The 21,090-nt window shown below is 39.9% G+C and overlaps 1 protein-coding gene across 2 annotated transcripts in view; it reads left to right on the top strand.

The window, feature by feature from the left end:
• Positions 1 to 14,910, top strand: part of LOC134355535 (diphosphoinositol polyphosphate phosphohydrolase 1) — an 81,774-nt gene extending 66,864 nt beyond the window's left edge. For both annotated transcript variants that reach the window (XM_063065547.1, XM_063065548.1), the window contains exons 3-5: positions 4,312 to 4,356; positions 6,525 to 6,609; positions 12,722 to 14,910. In XM_063065547.1, coding sequence (XP_062921617.1) covers positions 4,312 to 4,356; positions 6,525 to 6,609; positions 12,722 to 12,921 — 330 coding nt within the window. In that variant the 3' untranslated portion in view covers positions 12,922 to 14,910. The remainder of the gene's footprint in view (positions 1 to 4,311; positions 4,357 to 6,524; positions 6,610 to 12,721) is intronic.
• The last annotated feature ends 6,180 nt before the right edge of the window (positions 14,911 to 21,090 follow it).

The raw sequence follows: 21,090 nt of genomic DNA, 5'->3' as shown, positions 1-21,090 counted from the left end.
TAAAATTGTACAAAACAAAAATAATACACTAATCTTGCTTAAAACGTTGAAAAGAATGTTTCAACTTTAGCTTTAGACTTTTGGAGATCAGTTCATCTTCTACTCAACTATTCGCAGTAAGAGAAATTTTGATCAGGGGTGCCCAAACTTTTGCATGCCACTGTGTGTGTGTGTTTATAACTTTCTATTTGTAGTAAAAGCTCAACGGCAAGGTCTAACTTTTGCATGAGTGGATAGCTCATACTTGAATCTTCTAGAAGGCACTTTTTCACTTGGGAAAACCTGACGGTACAGCAACAGCTCAGTCCTTAAAACAATTTCCTAGACAATAAAAGTAGATAAAACTGTAGCTATTTGTAGATGTTGCATTGGAATATAAAAAAACAGCAGAGTAGGCTATCTAGCTATTCAAGCTTGTTCTGCATTCAACAATATCATTACTGATCTACTTCACTGCCAAGTTCTGAACTCTCTAGATGTATATGCGTCTTGTCTACTTGGTCTCATCTCACAAGGGAAAACTCTGTATAGCAAGCCATAAACACGAGATTCTGCAGATGTTAGAAACCAGAGTAACACACTCTGATGAAGGGTCTTGGCCTGAAATATCGACTCTGTTACTTTTCATACGTGCTGCCTGACCTTATAACCCAAATTATTTCCTGTGTTGGAGCTTTTATGATTGGAAAGTTTACCAAAATGATGGCTGTGGCCTTGTTGCCTCCAGTGAAAGTGCTGTTATAAACTGCCTCAAATCATTACCATCAGGTGCTTTGTATTTGATTGTGAACCAGTTTACTGCTAGAAAAATTGAATTAATCCTGCTGCTCAATGTTTTGTTTGTTATAGGAACATGATATGAATGATCCAAAAACAAGTTGCACCTCCAAAGATTATATACAACCCTTTAGTCATAGTCATACTTCATTAATACTGGAGGAAATCGGTTTTCATTACAGTTGCTCCATAAATAATAAATAGTAATAGAACCATAAATAGTTAAATAGTAATATGTAAATTATGCCAGTAAATTATGAAATAAGTCCAGGACCAGCCTATTGGCTCAGGATGTCTGACCCTCCAAGGGAGGAGTTGTAAAGTTTGATGGCCACAGGCAGGAATGACTTCCTATGACGCTCTGTGCTGCATCTCGGAGGAATGAGTCTCTGGCTGAATGTACTCCTGTGCCCACCCAGTACATTATGTAGTGGATGGGAGACATTGACCAAGATGGCATGTAACTTAGACAGCATCCTCTTTTCAGACACCACCATGAGAGAGTCCAGTTCCATCCCCACAACATCACTGGCCTTACGAATGAGTTTGTTGATTCTGTTGGTGTCTGCCACCCTCAGCCTGCTGCCCCAGCACACAACAGCAAACATGATAGCACTGGCCACCACAGACTCGTAGAACATCCTCAGCATCGTCCGGCAGATGTTAAAGGACCTCAGTCTCCTCAGGAAATAGAGACGGCTCTGACCCTTCTTGTAGACAGCCTCAGTGTTCTTTGACCAGTCCAGTTTATTGTCAATTCGTATCCCCAGGTATTTGTAATCCTCCACCATGTCCACACTGACCCCCTGGATGGAAACAGGGGTCACCAGTACCTTAGCTCTCCTCAGGTCCACCACCAGCTCCTTAGTCTTTTTCACATTAAGCTGCAGATAATTCTGCTCATACCATGTGACAAAGTTTCCTACCGTAGCCCGGTGCTCAGCCTCATCTCCCTTGCTGATGCATCCAACTATGGAGGAGTCATCAGAAAATTTCTGAAGATGACAAGACTCCGTGCAGTAGTTGAAGTCCGAGGTGTAAATGGTGAAGCGAAAGGGAGATGAGACAGTCCCCTGTGGAGCCCCATGTGCTGCTGATCACTCTGTCAGACACACAGTGTTGCAAGCACATGCACTGTGGTCTGCCAGTCAGATAATCAAGAATCCATGATACCAGGGAAGCATCCACCTGCATTGCTGTCAGCTTCTCCCCCAGCAGAGCAGGGCGGATGGTGTTGAACGCACTGGAGAAGTCAAAAAACATGACCCTCACAGTGCTCGCTGGCTTGTCCAGGTGGGCGTAGACACGGTTCAGCAGGAAGATGATGGCATCCTCAACTCCTAGTTGGGGCTGGTAGGCGAACTGGAGGGGATCTAAGTGTGGATTGACCATAGGCCGGAGCAGCTCCAGAACAAGTCTCTCCGGGATCTTCAGGATGTAGGAGGTCAATGCCACCAGTCTGTAGTTATTGAGGCCACTGGGGCGCGGCGTCTTCGGCACAGGGACGAGGCAGGACGTCTTCCACAGTACAGGAACTCTCCGGAGCCTCAGGCTCAGGTTGAATACATGGCGAAGTACTCCACATCGCTGAGGGGCACAGGCTTTGAGCACCCTGGTGCTGACACCATCCGGTCCTGCAGCCTTGCTTGGGTTGAGACATTTCAGCTGTCTTCTCACCTGTAGAGCTGTGAAGCCCACCGTGGTGGTTTTGTGTGGGGAAGGGGTATAGTCATGAGAGCAGAGTGGGGGACTGTGAGGAGGGATAGGAGGGGAGAGTGGAATATGTGTTGGTTGGGGGCCAACAACAGATAGCTCATGTGGGGGATGGGCAGGGGCCACACTGTCAAATCTGTTAAAGAACAGGTTAAGTTCATTGGCCCTGTCCACACTGCCTTCAGCTCCTCTGTTGCTAGTTTGCCGGAACCCAGTGATGGTCCTCATCCCCCTCCAGACCTTTATCACTTTTCCTATCTTTTCAAAATGGTGAGGTTAGGTTGCATAGTTTCATATGTATGTTAGGAAGAATTCAATTTAATTTTTTTTATATACTTACTGTCCTGCTGTTAGGAATTGACTTAAATTAGTACTTGGCTTCTACAAGTGATGTATCTGTCATTAGAGTGTATTGTAACAGATGTCACAGCTGTTGTCTGAATGAGTCAATGAACTGAGTGACAGTTCAGTACACTAATGCTACCTTTAATTGAATGGAAGCTATTTCTGTAAATATAGGCCAGCTAATAGAGGAACCTGATTCTTCAACATTTGATGTGCCTCTATTCGTAAATGGCATTTTCACTTAATATATAGTCTGAATGCTGAGAGCTGAAAAGATGAACATTACTTTGTATTCACACTTGGAAGCCTTCACTTCCACTTAAAGAGCGATACCTGTTTTTGCCCAAGTAATGTATGGCACAGAGCAAAAGTATCTGTGAAGTAGATGTGGCAAAACTGGGTCTTCTGGCTTGAAGAGTTTAAAAGGTGGAAATGAAACTTTTACCTTTTTTGCTGTTTCTTTTTGAACTTGTGCCTTCAACATTACTCGTAACAATACATTTCCGATAATCAATTTTGATGATTTCCTTTATATGGAAGAAGTAGTCAAGGGTAATGAAGAGTTTTCGAAACAGTATAAAATTGGTGATCACCCATCCGGCATACACTGTATGAATCAAAAATGTAAAGCATATTGAAATATTTTTAGCAACTTGACTTGAACCTGTTGTGAACTAAGTTTCAAGAGCCACATTTTTAACTAGGCTAGATCACAGAATTTAAAATGAATGCATCATGTCAGTGTAGTTTGTAATTTCATGGAATTATACTGAAATAATGGTTTTTAAAAAATAACTATTCTGCACAACTAGTTTTCAGAGAGTGGTATTATTGAATTTATAGAAATGGCCATCTGAAATACATTACTTATTAGAAGGCATTCTGTTGTAAAAAAAAATCAGATGTTAGAAAAGTGGTCATTTCTAAAGTCTGCTTTTCTCCCTGCTGTTCCTTTCTGCTTATCTTTAGCTCTGCTCTATTGCTGAAATCTTTGATATATGGTAGGTTTCAATAAATAATCCACATCTGGATGCAAAGAGGCTTCATGTAAGAATTTAATGTAATGCTCAGCTTTGTGTCCTTTTTATATTTCATATTTTTAGTTTTTTTCCCCTTTAAATTATATTCAGGTATTCCAGAGCTGTATGGCAAGTATGGCAGTTACAAACACAAGACTTTTTTTTATTTGTACGGTATTCTCTTGAATATTTAAATAAGACTAAAGCACGGGAGATGCTTTTTTTTTATTGACACCTTGATCATGTGAAACATCTTGGTTCTCACTTATCCTAAAGTTGCTATTAATATCATTGTCTTTTATGAATAATGGTGGCAAGTTCATAATGTCTAGGGATAAAAACAAAATGTGACAGAGGCCCTTTTTTATGTTTTCCAAAGGTATTGTAGATCAGTGTTCAAACTCCTTTTGAAGAAGTGGACATGGTTTTTAAAACGCTAAACTTATTTATTTTTCAGGCTGGAGTCAAAGGGACATTAGGAAGATTAGTAGGAATATTTGAGGTAGGTTTTAATTTTAAAGAGCCATATTAATGTTGGCACATCAACTAGCAGATATTTGCAGAAAAATGTGTTGTTTTCTATGCTATTTGTAATTGTGATCATAATGACAGTAATTAACTGGAAAATTGATTGGTCGTCTTTGAAAAATCAACAACCATCATGAAGCAGTTTGGGTCAGATTGACTAAGAACCAGATCATCTCTTTGCTAGAACATTAAGAACAAATTGAATAATGTGGATAATGGGCAATGTAATAAAGTATCCAGTACTTGCCTAAGTGCACAAATTCTTGAACTGATGGGGAAAAGGACTGGGCCTAATGGGCAAAAAAAAGTTCCAAAGGCTAAGTAAGAGTTTTATCTTCAGAAACAAGTTAGATTTTACAGGTCCTCCCAGTATTGAACTATCAATAGAAAACATTAGAAAAATCAGTCAACAAAACTTGCCCCAAAGTTTTAGTCTCTTCTGAAGAAGAGTTTAGTTTGATCCATCAATCTACCCTTTGCCCATAACTTGGTGTTTTTTTTTTCTCCTGCAAGTATTTATCCAATTTTGTTTTAAGAATTTGTTAAATAAGTATCCACCAGTTTATGTAAACCCTTCAGGATTTTAAACATCGATCAAATCTGTACTTGCACATCCCTAATTGAAGATGAAAGAAGCCCAGTTCCCACTGTCCACTAATAGCACTAATTATTCAGTGCAGATACTGTTTAAGTAACTTTTCCTCTAATGTCTTCATGTTGCTTCTCAAGTTGTAGCCCCTGGAATTGTCAAAAAATCTTGTAGCTATATAAATGTGAGAATTGCTTATATTGTTTACTGTTTTGCGAGCCTGTCCTTCAAAGATCTGACCTATACTTGTTGCAATACACGTATTGACAAATTGGGGTACTGTCCTTGGGGAGCAACTGGCACATCTGCTCTTAATCCATCATATGTAGTCTATATAATAGGAAACATTGTAGTAGATTATAGGTTTTCCAAAGAGGATGTGAAAGAGATGGGAATTAATGTAGATGGCTGGAACAAATAGCATGTTTCCATGCCGAATGTGTCCATGCACAACAGTATGTAATACATAGACAAAAGAAGCTGGAAATGCTGCAATTTGGAGCAAAAGAAAAACAATGCTTGAAGAACTCAGCAGGACCATACAGCATCTGTGATGACGAGAGGTAAGTCCACAGTTTCGGGTCGAGACTCTGCATCAGGACTGAGGAGAAGAAAGAATGCCATCATATCACAATGCAAGGCAGGGGTTGGACAGAAGTTACAAGATGATAGGTGGAACCAGATTGTGTCTGGGAGATGGGAGGTGTGGAGAATGATGGGCAGATGGAACCAGGTAGGGACAGAGATTTATCTGCGGTTCTTCCAACTAGTTCGGTTGCATTCAGTGCTGAAAATTTGATCCTCCTCTACAATGGGGGAAAACTCAAGTGTAGACTAAGCAGAGTACCTGTGCTCTGTTTAGTACAGGCATCTTGATCTTCTATTTACATGCCATTTTAACTTACTTTCCCATTTCTAAACACACCACTCTGTCCACAGTCTTCTCTTTTGCTGTGATGAAACTAGTTACAAATTGGAAGAACATTTCGTGTACCAATTGGGCAGCTTACAACCCAAGGGTATGAACACTAAATCTTTCAGTGTCAGATAATGTCCATGTTCTCCACCCCCCTATACTTAACTCTCTTAATTTTCTTTTCCCTTCGTTCACTATTCCCCACCTGGTCCATTTGCCAATCATAGCCTCACAACCCCACCCCCCTCCACTGACCTGATTCCAAATATCATCTACTAGCCTCTGCCCCAGCCTTCTCTCACTTCTTTACTCTTCCTTTTGTCTTGATGCAGATTCTTGATCCAAAATGTTCTGCTTCTGCAGATGCTGCTTGAGTCACTGAGTTATTGCAGTGTTGTGTTTTTGTTCCAGTATTTAATAATTTAAGCTTATTGCTCTGATTTACTATTTCTTTCCAGTGTTATGAAATACACAATCTCCAAACTTGACAGCCTAGCAATTGCTTGTCTGAAGTTTCTCCTAGGTTTAACACAGCAAGCACAGGTCGTATTTCTATAACTGTGCTTTATAGAGTCATGGTTCTATAGCACGGAAAACCAATGTCTGATATTTGTGAAATAAGTGTTTTATTTTTCAGAATCAAGACAGAAAACATAGAACATATGTGTATGTTCTAGTAATAACAGAAGTATTAGAAGATTGGGAAGATTCAGTAAATATTGGTAAGACAAAACTATCAACTCTATACCGTCTTTATTTTAAGTAGAGATTTTATAGGCTTTGATAATGTTATGGTTCATTTATATTTTATATAAATTATATGATATATAAATATATAGAATCTATATACTTGTATACTGTATACATAAGAATTGATCTTGCATTATGACCTGAGAGCTCTGTGACACTTAACTTGCCTGTGGTTTTAAAATTATTTCCACAGCATTCAATTAAGGTGAGAGGCTAGGGGAAAAAAAGGGTTGTAAATGAGTAGTTTTGTCCTTTTTTTTTGCATGCAGTTTGACCCAGTTAGCCTCAGGTTGGTTGAATATTTTCAGCATCAGGAGGAAATATTAGAGTCACAGAGAAATGCAACATGGATACAAGCTCTTTGGCCAGAGTCCATGCCAATCACTTTGTCCACGTAGCTAGTCCCAATTTCCTGCATTCGCCCCATTATCCCTCCAGGCCCCTCACCACCATGTACATATCCAAGTGCTGATTAAATGATGCTTTTGTTCCTGACAGAACCACTTCCTCTGCAGCTCATGCCATATAGTCACCACCCTCTGCATGAAAAATTGCTCCTCAGGTCCATTTGAAATCTTTCCATTCTGACCCTAAATCTACACACTCCAGTTTAAGACCCCTACCTGGTGGACCGCAAGGTGTTACTGTCCACCTTGCCTATGCTTCTCATAACTTTAACACTGAATCATAGAGCGCTATGGCACAGAAATAGACCATTCAACCCATCTAGTCTGTGCTGAGTTGTTTTGCCTTGTCCCATTAACCTGCACTTGGAACATAGCCTACCATACCCCTCCTGTCCATGTATTTATCCAAACTTCTCTTAAATGTTGAAATTGAACCCACATCCACTACTTCCTCTAGCAGATTGCTCCACACTCTCAGCACCCTCCTTGAGTGAAGAAAATGCCCTTCAGGTTCCCCTTAAATATTTCACTTTCACCTTTAACATATTACCTCTGGTTCTGGTGTCACGCAACCTCAGAGGAAAAGGTCTGATTGCATTAACCCTATCTATACCCCTCATAATCTTGGATACCTCTATCAAATCTCGCCTCATTCTCCTACGCTCCAGGGAATAAAATCTTAACCTGTTCAACCTTTCCCTATAACTCAGGTCCTCAAGTCCTGGCATCAACCTTGTAAATCTCTGTACTCTCTCATTGATATCTTTCTTGTAAGTATGTGACTAGAATTGCATACAATACTCCAAATTTGTCTTCACCAATGTCTTCTGCAACTTCAACATGACGTCCCAATTCCTGTAATCTATACTAAGGCCAATGTACCAAAAGTTTACAACCCTATCTACCTATAACGCTACTTTCAAGGAATTGTGTATGGACCTGTATTCCCAGATCTCTTTGTTCTGCTGCACTCTTCAGTGTCCTACTGTTCACTGTGTAAGTCCTACCCTGGTTTGTCCTCGTAAAGTGCAACATCTCTCACTTGGCTGCATTAAATTCCAACTGCCATTTTTCAGCCCATTTTTCTAGCTGGTCCAGATCATGTTGCAAGCTTAAGATTCTACCAGGTCTCCCCCTTATCTACATTCTAGAGAATAACAATCTAGCCTGGCCAACACTCCCTGTAACTGAGGCCCTTTAGTGCTAGCAACATTCTTGTAAATCTTTACTGCATTCTTCCTCGTTTAAACACGTTCCCTGACCAAAATTGTACACCGTACAGCAATATAGTCTCGCCAATAACTTGTACAATTGCGACATAATATCCCACCATAATCTTCCAAACTATGTGGGATCTTGAAGGCCTTGTGAAGCCCAAATAGAAAACAACCACTGTCCTACCTTCATTTACCATTTTGATTACCTCTGTGAAAGATCTAAACTTTCCACTGTTCCTCAACTGTCCTGCTGTACCACCTGTTTTCCCAGTCAACTCCTCCCTGATTCTTTTACTGTCCCTCTTGTTTAGGTGTATTATACTGGTTTTAGATCAACTCTAGTATCCTCCATGAGAAATTCAGTCATGCTGTGATCATTCTTTCCAAGAGGAGCCCCAACGATAAGATTAAGTTTACCTATTTCATTGCACAGGATAGATACAAGGTAGCATGTTCTCTAGAAGGTTCTTTAATATGCTGTGCAAAAAAGCTTCAACTTGCTTTTTATGAAGTACTCCTCAAGCCTGTCTTGACCAACTTGATTCGCCCAGTTTATGTGCATGTTGAAATCCTTCATGACAACTGAGTTCCAGTTTTACATGCATCAGATACTTCTTGGATTAATGCCACTAAAATTGTTGATAGGCAGCCTATGGACAATTCCCACCAGTGATGTTTTTCTCCTCAATCCAGGTGGATTCACCAGTCTGTTTCTTAGATCGATCATCTTGATCTCATCCTTAATTAAGAGCTCTACCCCACCTATCTTGCATTCCTGCCTGTCCTTCCATATTATCTGATACTCCACTTCCCAATATTTAATGCACAATTATCTGCACCCTGCAACCATGTTTCTGTAATGTAACCATTGTATGGATTTGTGCCACAAATTCACTGTCCTTGTTTCGAATACTACAGGTCTTAAAACAAGGTGCCTTACAGTCATTGTGCTTTTAGAATCTAGTAGTTTGTCTTTTACAATTGACTTTTCGATACCCGACTTTTACTTTTCTCTTTTCTAACTTTTGCTGTGATTCTGCATTGCTTTTCTGTCTTTCCGCACAGATACCCATTCCCCTGCTATATTAATTTAAACCTCCCCAACAGAACAAGCAATAGACATTGATCCCAATCCTGCCCTGGTGTCGACCATCAGGTTTATACTGGTTCCATCGCGCCCAGAACTGGTTCCAATCCATCAGGCAGGAATGCGAAACCCTCCCTCCTGCACCAGTGCTCAAGCCGCATATCCCTCTTACATGATACTAAATGATTGCCTCATTTTCACTATGGATGTCCAGACCCTATATACTTCTATTCCCCATCATGAAAGCCTTAAAGTTTTCTGGTTCTTTCTAAACAACAGACCTAACCAGTTCCTCTCCACCACCACCCTCCATCTGGCGGAATAGGTCCTTGCACTCAACAATTTCCCTTACAGCTCCTCACATTTTCTCCAAACCCAAGGTGTTGCCATGGGCTCCAGCTAAACCTACCTTTTCAGCAGCTACTTTGAACAGTCTATGTTCCAAGCCTACTTTGCTAACATACCCCAACTCTCTCTGCACTACATTAACAACTGTATTGCTAATGCTTTCTGCACCCATGTTGAGCTTGTCAATTTCATCAACTTGCCTCCAACTTCCACCCTACCATCAAATTTACTTGATCCATCTCTGGAGACCATTTGTCTTCTGATATCTTTAATTTACCTACTGGCTCTCTCAGCTATTTTGACTATACCTCTTCTCACACTCTCACTTGTAAAAATGGTATTCCGTTTTATCATTTCTTCTGTCTCGACCATATCAGATCTCAGAATGAGGCCAGTTGTTCTCCTCCTTTAAAGAACGGTGTTTCCCTTCCTCTACCATTGATGCTGCACTCACCTGCACCAAGCATCTGTCCCTACTACAGCTTCCTGTTAACATAACAGGGATAGAGTTCCCTTTGTCTCTACTTACCACCCATGGCCTTTGTAGAGGATGATGTGCTTGATACAACGTCTGCCATTATCAACGGGATCCTACCATTAAGCATATCTTTACCTGCCCCTCCACTCTGCTGTCCAAAGGGTTAACTCTCTACGTGATTCCCTGTCCATCTGTCTCTCCCCACTGATCTCCCTCCTGGAACTTATTCCTGCAAGCGGCACAAGTTCTACACGTGCCCAGTCACCTCTACCCTCACCGTCATTGAGGTTCCCAAAGAATCCTTCCACATGAAGCAACACTTGACCTCAGAGTCTGTTATGGTCATCTACTGCATTTGGAGCTCCTAGTGTGGTCTCCTCTGCATCAGTGAGACCAGATATAGATTTGGGAACTGCTTTGTCGAGCATTTTCGTTCTATCCGCAACCATTTTAATTGCACTCTCTATTCTCATTCCAACATGTTGGTCTATGGCCATCTCTGCTACCATGATGAAGCCACTCTCTAGTGAGAGAAGCAACACCTTCATATTCTGTCTGGATAGCCTCCACCCGATGGCATGGACATCGATTTCTACAGCTTCTGGTAGTTTCTTCCCCATCTTGCTTCTCCTTTTGCATTCCCTGTTCTGCCTCCCCTCTTACCCCTTACTTTAGCTGCCTATTATCTCCCTCCTTCCCTTTCTCCCATGAGTCATTGTCCTTCAATTTTTAACCTTTTCCACCTATCACTTCCCTGCTTCTCAATCCAGCCCACCACCCTACCACTTCACCTGGCTTCACAGAACACCTGCCAGTTTGTACTCCTTCACCTCTCCCTAATTTATTCTGGCTTCTTCCCACTTGCTTTCCAGTCCTGATGAAGGGTCTTGTCCTTAAACATTGACTGTTCCCTTCCATAGACATGTATAATTTTGCTGAGTTCCTTCAGCATTTAATGTGTTGTTGTGGATTTCCAGCATCTGTAGAACCACTTGTCTTTACATATTCTGCTAATCCTGCTCTGAACAGCATGTAGCACGGATAGCAATCCTGAGACTCCTGCCTTTGAAGTCCTACCCTACAACCATCAGGTTCCTGAACCATCGCGGTTAACTTCACTCACCACTATTCTGAACTGATTCTCCAACCTACTTACTCCGGATTTCAAGGACTCTTTACCACTCATGTTCTCAGTATTACGTTTTATTTATACAGTTTGTTTTGTACAGAAATTGTTTGTCAGCCTTTACGTATAGTTTTCTGGAAATTCTATTTTTTTCTTGTGGAGGCCTGCAACAAAATGAATATGAACATAGTATATGGTAACATATACCTTGATAATAAATTTACTTTGAACTTTGCGTCTCCTAAAAGCTTTGAGGGGAAAAGTTCCACTAGCTTGGAAGTACTAGAAAAACCTGATCCTAATGTTGTTGCCAGCTCCTCGCAAAATGGCTGCTTCACAAGAGGAGGGCCAGTATTGCATCTTCCTGAGTCATTCCCTCCATAGATAGACTCAGGATCCTTCCTGAGTATATTTCACAAATTTCACCCAGTCCAGTTCCTTAACACTCTGGATGACCCAATCACTGCTGAGTATTCTTACAGTTATGAGCATATTTTTCTACACACCTGTTCCTCAGGTACCTGCTGACTATTGAGATGGGACTATTATGTAGATCGTTCGAACTTTACAACTCCTCCCTTGGAGGGTCAGACACTCTGAGCCAATAGGCTGGTCCTGGACTTATTTCCATCTGGTGTAATTTACATTTTATTATTTAATTATTTATGGTTTTGTATTGCTATATTTATACTCTATTCTTGGTTGGTGCAACTGTAACAAAATCCAATTTCCCTCGGGATCAATAAAGTATGTCCGTCTATCTATCTATCTATCCACCAGATGCTCCTCCTTTTTTGTTTCTAAGTTCTACCTGTATGACCTCACAGAATGACCCTCCAAGGATGGTGTCTGTAAGCACTGCTCTTGCATCCTCCCTTATCAAAAAGGCAACACGCCCTCCTTATTTCTCTATACCTCTGTCACACCTGTAGCATCTATATCCTAAGCCAGTACTACCCGTCTCTCAGCCACATTTCTGTTAGGGTTCTTGTGGGAAAGTTTTAGTTACTATGCTGATGTCAGTTTATGAGTGTCTGTTCTTCCTTGACTGTGTCCTCCTCTGCCAGACAGTAATGTCATTCGATCTGAATATTTTTTTTTCTATTATAGTCTACAAGCAGAGCCCGGTGTCCCCAAATTCTGAAGTGCAGTACTGTTAGATGAAGTTTCTTTTTTCTGCTTTGGCAAGCCTTTAAGTATTTGGCTCTTTTACTTATTTAGCAAGAATTATTATATGTCCATGACCACAAATGTGTCCATGTGGAGCAGCTGAACTATAAAGCTGTTAAACTTTTATATCCAAGTTGAACACTGTATGGAATCCTTTCATAAATTGCAGCTTTAAAAAAACTTGTCTTATTCCTCTACTATCCTTGCAATATAAATTCTTAATTATGCTTAATCTGTTTCCTTTTATTTAGGGCGGAAAAGGGAATGGTTTAAAATAGATGATGCCATTAAAGTTCTTCAGTGTCATAAACCTGTACAGGCCTCATACTTTGAAACCTTCAAACAAGGCTATTTGGCAAATAATGGAACTCCTGTTGTTGCAACATTATCTGAAGAGAAGGCCTCAACATATGCTGTTGCCAATCAAAGTTCAGTATCCAGTATTAGATGACTGAGAGGAGCTCCACAGTAATTGACTCAAGGACATCAAGTCCCAAAGGCATGGACTTGAAAAGTGTTCAGTGAAAGAATGTTTGATCTAGTTTGATTGCTACTATACATTGTATATGTATAAATAAATTTTGCATGGAGACCTGCGCAATGTTGATAACGATACTTTATATTGTGATGTATAATATAGTGCTGAAGATGAAAGCCATAACTAGTAAGGTTTTTTGTTAGATATTGTATATTTTTGATAGAATTGTGAAATTAAGGTACTGGTGTTGCATCCAATTGTCTCCCTGGTATTTCCCTTTGGAATTCCTCATTGTAAGGTGGCTTGGATTTCAATTTAGGGATATTTGGATGCCAGTTTTAGTTCTCTGCAACTTTTTATATACAGCTTTTGTAAATTTTTGCTGGCTTATCACATACACCGCTGCTGTTTACGAAAAACAAATGGAAGCAAAGAAATGGTTGATCACAGACTTGTATTATTTTGTGGAATAACATTCAAGACACATTTCATTATAACACTTTTGTTAACTTGTACACAAACTGTTGAATAAGGCCTTTAAAACATTTTTACTCGTGTAAGACTAATTCAAGCCATGCATATTGGGTCTTGTCATCTGTGGAGCTTTGGGTTATATTCAATTTTGCAGAATACATTTGTATCTCAACTTTTTTCTCCTGTTCCGTGCTGTTCTCCCTATCGTTCTACACTGGAGTAAAAGGATGCTCTTTTTTTTGCAGGTAAATCAATGTCTTAAAAGACTTGAGAATTTGGTGTTTAAAATTTTGATTGTTTTTGTTATTCTTGCAATTTAAAAAGAACATTGTATACTGCTTAAGCACTTAAGCTGATTAACTTTGTTTTTAAATTCCAACTCTAGACTTGACAAATGTAGAACAAAAATACCCTGTACAGTATATTTCCCTTTTTATAAAGATAAGCGGTCTTGGTTTTTTTTTAAACTGAGAAATATAGCACTGTTTCTTTTGAAATGAGTGCTAATATTGGTCACTTTGAAACATGTCGACACATCTAAGTGATTTATTTTAAATTTTATGTTTTAAGTCATGAATATAGAAACCTAGAATCTCCCAAAGATTATCATTAAATATCCTCAAACTTGCATGGTGTGGTGGCACTAGCAAGGTGCATTGCTGGAGAAAAAAAAACATTTGTTAATTTTGGAAAGGCTGCTGTCTTTAACAAAAAACTTATTTGTGAAAAGTTAGGTGCATCTTTTCATTTGACCCAGTTAAAGAGCAGTGTAAATATGCTTTCACTTTGCATACTGTCCCAATTGATTTCCTTAAGATGTTGAACAAAGGTTTGAAGGTTAGAAAATGTTTTACACAGGGTGACAAAAAAAACACCTAATCCTCATTCAAAGGTGAGGAGTTAAACAAACTGGAGTAGCAAAAAAATGAGTTTTCTCAGAAACATTGCCCTCTATTCTCTAGTGTTATTTAAAAGTGACAGCTGTCGTCAACTGTTTTACTGTGCTTAAGTACGACCTGAAAATGTGAGAAATTAAGTTACAAAGTAAAATTGAGTAGTGAATTGTACTTCTGAAGAGCAAATATGAAAATCTTGTTAATATGTAAAATAAAAAGGTGAAGAAACCAATGAAATCAGTTGATTATGACCACTTAATGTTTTCAGCTTTTACCTGCAATTAATGCACTGTACATAGGTGTCAATTTTGGTGCTTTCCTGTGTAAAGCCGTAGATGGAAAGGATAAGTGCTGGCTTTTACAATAGCCCATATTGGTAAAAAGAAGTACACAGCATGTTATCCTGTCCTTCACATTTTAATGCAACCTTTATACTTCACCTGGAGAGTGTGTCACTGCAAATGTCTTGTTGTTTTACCTGACTTGAGTGTGATGCATATGTGAGGCAAGAGATTGAAGATTGTAATAAACCTGTGCCAACGAATAAAAACACACCAGTATTTCAGAAGGCAATCGTTGACTGGATTTTTTTTTGTCAAATTACAAAGTGCATTATTGCTTTATATTATATGATTTACACTGGTGATGTGATATCCTTGAGATTTTATGTAAATGAAACTTCAGATGCTTATTCATAAAGCATAAAATATTGGTCCATATCTTTGTATATTCTCTGCAAGTTCCCATACTTGACAATGTTTAATGTGTCATACCTCAAACAATTACAATATTGTTACATTTACCATGCTCATTTAACATGATATTGCTAGATAGTTTCATCCCTTGGTAATAAATTGGGAATCAGCACCAATTTTACAAAGTCAATGGCCATGAAAAAATTATTTCCTGCAATTTGTTAACTTTCCTGACAGGCGGAGGCCATTTAGCCTGTCATGCTTAAATCTATTTGATACAGTTGTTCTGTTAATTCCATTATCTCTTCCTATACTTGTCCCTTCAAGTGTATAAGTTTGTTTGAACATGATTAAATCTGCTTTTATTGGGTTTTCAGTTAATCCATTTGTGATCACAGCAATCTTTTTAATTGACTTTTTCCTCATTGATTATATCATTTAGGTTTAACCATTGTAAACCATTTCTCCTTTTGTTCTCTTTAAAATCATTGCCAATTTTGAATGTCTCTACTGGAATTCCTCTGCTCAAGAGTTCAAACCCAATCAAGTTTCTCCATGCAACTGAAATCCTTGTTGATAAGCACTTTGTGGTACTTGGGTTTTCCATCTGATGCCCAACCAATGTTTAACTAAGGTTACATGCTTTATTAGATTCCATGCTCTGCTGCTGGTAATAAAGTAAATAATCACATGCTTTTCTTAATTGTCACCTTGTCTTAACCTGCCACCTTCAAAGATGTGCTTCCACCGACTTCTGTTTCCCAGTGTATATTTAAGTAGCATTTTGAACATGAACTTTTAAGTGAAGCTAAGTATAAATTTGTTTGCCAACCCATCTTGTGCATCCCTAATTAGGTTTGTTGTATATTTTTATAAAGAACATGATCAGAAGGATTCGACCAAAAAGTACCACAAGTTCATTCTGTCCTTCACTAAGATCGTGGCTGATTAGATCTTTCCTCTTACCCCTTTAATCTCTTTTGGCATAAATATCTGTCCGTCTCTACCTTTAATACATTCAATGAGCCTCAGTTCTCATACCTCTAAGAAGTAATCATTTCTCATCTTGATTTTAAATGGGTAATAGCTTATTCTGAAATCAACCAGATCAGTAGTCCCTACAAGGGGTGATATTATTTCAGCATTCATTCAATTCTGATTAGAATCCAATGTCCAATAAGATCACCTCTCATTTGTCAATTTGATGTGTGCAATGTGATTTAGACTGGGGGAGAAAACAGCACAAAACAGAGCGACTGCAGACTATGTTCATCCGGTCCATGAAGGCAATGCTTGAGTTACCAATTCCATTTTATTTTATTTTCTCTGTTCCACTTTGATATGTTTTTGGCCTTCTATGTGGCTGTTAAAGATGTCCAATATAAATGAAAGGACAGCACCTCATAATCTGTGTGAGAATACCGCATACTGCAGGTCTTTAGGTCACTCATCTGGAACTTAACAAATTCAGATACCTGTACTCACTCCCTTGCTCAGCTGATATGACTGAAACTTTTTAAAGCTCGTGTTTTCTCTTTTCTATCTACTGGTTTAGAAATTGTTCTACTTCTATAAGACTTCCCTTCTGTTCTATCCACCCACCCCCACCCTTGCAACTTAAGGCACACTTGCTTTCGCACTTTTCCAGTTCTGATCAAGAATCCTTGAGCTGAGCACTGACTTATTTATCCCCATTGATGCTGAGTGCTTCCAGTATTTTTTTAAATTTTTAATTTCTAGCCTCCGGTGTTTTTGGTCTATTTAAAAGAGGGGTCCCCAACCTTTTTTGCACTGCGGACCGGTCGACCCGGGTGGTGGGGGGGGAGGGTTGCCAACGGACAAGAGTACCGGTCAAATACCACACATCAAAGTTGCTGGTGAACGCAGCAGGCCAGGCAGCATCTCTAGGAAGAGGTGCTGCCTGGCCTGCTCTGTTCACCAGCAACTTTGATGTGTGTTGCTTGAATTTCTGCAGAATTCCTGTTGTTTACCAGTCAATTACGTTGTATTTACCCACTGAAAGACTACAATGATCATGAAGCCATGCGCGGGCACCAATACACATGCATGTGCCTCCCGATTATTTTTTTCCCTGCAAATCGTTTTGCGATTCTGTTCGGGGGGTGGGGGGTGTTAAGACCGCAATATAGCTGATAAGTGGCTAATACACTCAGTTTCGTTTCTAAAAGGGTTTATCTAACGAATTTAATATTAAACACACAACGCATATTTTCCTCGCATGAATATAGTGATAAGTCAATTATCAGGGGAGCTTAAAGTAAGTGTTGAACGAACTTCCAGTAGAAGTGGTAGAGGCAGGTTCGATATTATCATGTAAAGAAAAATTGGATAGGTATATACACAGGAAAGGAATGGAGGGTTATGGGCTGAGTGCAGGTCGGTGGGACTAGGTAAGAGTAGCGTTCGGCATGGACTGGAAGGGCAGAGATGGCCTGTTTCCGTGCTGTAATTGTTACATGGTTATATAAGTAAGTCAATAGCATCATAACATTTTAAGTAACATTTGGATATTAAACACACAGCACATATTTTCCCCGTACAAACATATAAAATCATTGCAACACACCAATATCGCTGAATCAGTGGGAGCCCTGGGCTTGTTTCCCTGCAACGAGATGGTCCTATTGAGGGGTGATGGGAGACAGCGATACTCGAAGGGGGTTCCTTATGTCCAGTCTATTCCGCAATTTAGTTTTCATTGCAGAAAACTCCGCTTCGCAGAAATACGTTGGAAGCAACGTTTTCAGTGCTTTTGTGGCTATCTCAGGATATTTAGCCTTGATTTTGATTCAGAATGCCGGCAGAGATGTTATGTCAAACATACTTTTCAGCCCGCCGTCATTTGCAAGCTCGAGGAGTTGATCTCCTTCCTGCGCTGACATGGATGACGCGTGGATAATGACCTCACGTGCGTTCAAGCTCAACAGTGCGTGACAGGGAATGAGGAAAGGTGCAGCTGACTCATATCGCCAAATCATATCGTTTCCTCACGGCCCGGTACTGGTCTGTGGCCCGGTGGTTGGCGACCGCTGATTTAAAATGTTGTCATTTAAATCCTCTTTAAACAGTGAGCCAAATATCAAACTCTTGTAGATGCTGAAAACCTGAAATATAAAAAAAGAGAAATGTTTTTCAGTCTGGGCAGCATTTGTGGGGAAAAACTATATTACGGGTCCTCAAAATCCAGCTGTTCTGCATGGCACCACTACCGTTTTCTTGCACAAGCCTGGCTATGAGTCTGGGTGAAGGGTCTCGACCTGAAATATCAACTGTTCATTTCCCCTCACTGATGTTGCTAGCCTGCTGAGTTCCTCCAATATTTTGTGTGGGTTGCTCAGGATTTCCACCATTATCAGAATCTCTTGTTTCCTGCCATATATTATCAACTTTTGGATTTTTGCGTTTGCAGAAATTAAAATTTCTTGCCAATTGGCTGTCTTTATATTTTTTTCAACTGTACTCAGTTGGTGGATTTTTTCGGAATTCAGTAAGCTGCCAATTGACTGCAAAGTTTTTGCTCTTCTGATGGGAATCTGCCTATTGCATTTATCAGGTGAGATGTAGAAACACTAATTCCATTACTGTAAATGGAAAAGTCTCAGATACCCAGGGTAAGTATTTACTTTTGAAAGAGCCAAACAGGTTTAAAGCTTCATGAAGTTTTTTTCTGTAATACTACTTTTTGTTCTTTTCTTAAATAGTGATTTTGCAAGTTTCTGAATTATAATTCGATATAAGTTTTGGCAGGGACACTGCTTAAATGAGGGATGTGGCATAACTTTTAAAGTTCTCTCAGTGGTTTTCTGAACTAGTTTTTTTCAGCGCTGTGCAATAAGACATAACTGATGGACTTTTACTGCTGTACCATTGAGAGCATACTCACCAACTACATCTCAGTGTGGTATGGCAATTGTCCTGTATCATTCCGCAAAGCACTCCAGCGTGTGGTGAAAACTTCCCATGGGATTATCGGCACCCAATTGCCCACCATTGAGAACATTTACCATAAACGCTGCATGGGCAGGGCAAAAAGCATTATCAGGGATGCATCTCACCCTAACCATGGACTTTTTACTCTCCTCCCATCCGGGCACTACAGGAACCTCCGCTCCCGCACCAGCAGGCATAGGAACAGCTTCTTCCCTGAGGCTGTGACACTGCTGAACCTCTCATCACAGCGCTAACTAGTATTGCATCCGTATTGTACTGTCTCAGTACTTTTATATTTGTGTGCTATAGCACTTTTTTAATTCGCAGTTATTTTGTAAATAACATTATTCTTTGCATTTCTGGTCAGATGCTAAATGTATTTCATTGGCTTTGTATTTGTACTCGGCACAATGACATTAAAGTTGAATTTAATCTAATCTAATAACCCTTAATGGCCACGCAACTGAAAATCAGATGGCTAGTGAAGAATTTCACACAGAAATCTGAACTAGTGCAACATCAGTGAATTAGAGAGCAGGTTGCCTTTTTTCTTTGCTTGTAGGTGATCCCTTATGATTGATGATTGCTTCCAATCTGGTTCTCAGGTGACTGAGGACATCAGTCTGAGACCTACATATTCCAGCACAAATGGGACGGCGGTGCCTGACAGAACAAGCAAGTCAGTAGCTTGTGAGGTGTTGTGCTCCTGCAATTTGATGCATATACTTGGTAATGTCAGCACCATCACAAGTCTGCCTTCTCCACATAAGTGTGCATGGGTTAAGGATTCCCAGGGTCAGAGGGGCTGCTTTTTATCCCCTCTACAGGGCATTGAAGATGTCCTTAAGTCTTGCTGCCTCCACCTGATTTTTTTTTATATATATGTGACAGCTTGGAATAGGATGTGTACTTTTGGGTACCTGGTCAGCTTGTGAGTAATGTAGCTCTCCCATTGGAGCCAATCCAAGTGTAATTAGGACCTCAGTATTGCTCTGATAGGGATGTTGACCTGGGATATTAACCCTTATCTTTCCAGTGGTTTTGGAGCACTTCGGGGGAAAGAGATTGTGCTAGAGGTGTCTCCTCAGTTGTTCTTCTCAGAAACAAAAGGAGCAGAGTTCATTGCTGTTTGGTATGTTGGTATCTACCCAGTAACTTCTGGAATTTAGATGACTTGCTACTGCCATAAATTCACAGTGATTTCGGCTCAATGGTGGTTGTATAAATTGGTTGTAGATAAGGCTTTAAACTAAATAGGACAGGCATTGGAGTGGACTTCAAGAATGGATATCTAATCATTCCTGGAAATAAGAGAGCGATGTTTGTGAATGACAAATTGTCAAGCAAAATGTGAAGGGCTGGGGTGGGAAATGTTAAACCCAAGTATGCAGTACAGAGCAAATCAAGAGTTACCTAAAATGGGTTTAAAACAAATTAAAGATTAACTGTCTATTTGAATGCATGTAGCAGTTACAATACGTTAGATGAATTGTGCACAAATAGCAACGTACGAACACGATCTAATAGCTATTACAGAGATGTGACTCCAGGGTGACTATGACTGGATCCTCTTTATTTTGGGTTATATGATGCAAAATAACAGGAAAGAGGGAAAGGGGGACAGGTGTTAATCAGCAGGTGTATGAGTAGTATTGAGTCATGATACAGAGGCAGAGGGTAATGTCAAATCAGGTTGAGTTGAAAACACGAATCATGGGAATACAAAGACATAGATGGCAGTAGTCTATAGACCCCGAAAACAGGACCATAGAGCATAAACAGGGAAATATCTAAGCATACCTGAAGGAAACTGTAATTATCGTGCAGTATTTTGACCTACCAACTTGTAAGAGTATCATAGAGGAGTACTTATGAAATATCAGGGATTGCTGCTGAGAACACTATGTTACAAACCTATCCAGGAACAAGTTACAAGAACTAGTCCTGACGAAGGGTCTCGGCCTGAAACGTCGACTGCGCCTCTTCCTATAGATGCTGCTTGGCCTGCTGCGTTCACCAGCAACTTTGATGTATGTTGCAGGAACAAGTTATTTTGGTTTTGGTTATTGAGTAATGAGGGAGGACTAGTAAGAGATCGCTTGGTGACCATAATATGATAGGACTTC

This window comes from Mobula hypostoma, chromosome 13, assembly GCF_963921235.1.
Source record: "Mobula hypostoma chromosome 13, sMobHyp1.1, whole genome shotgun sequence".
NCBI classification, from domain to species: Eukaryota; Metazoa; Chordata; class Chondrichthyes; order Myliobatiformes; family Myliobatidae; genus Mobula; species Mobula hypostoma.
The sequence above is the reverse complement of the archived record's forward strand: the minus strand, read 5'-3'. Positions and strand labels throughout refer to the sequence as shown.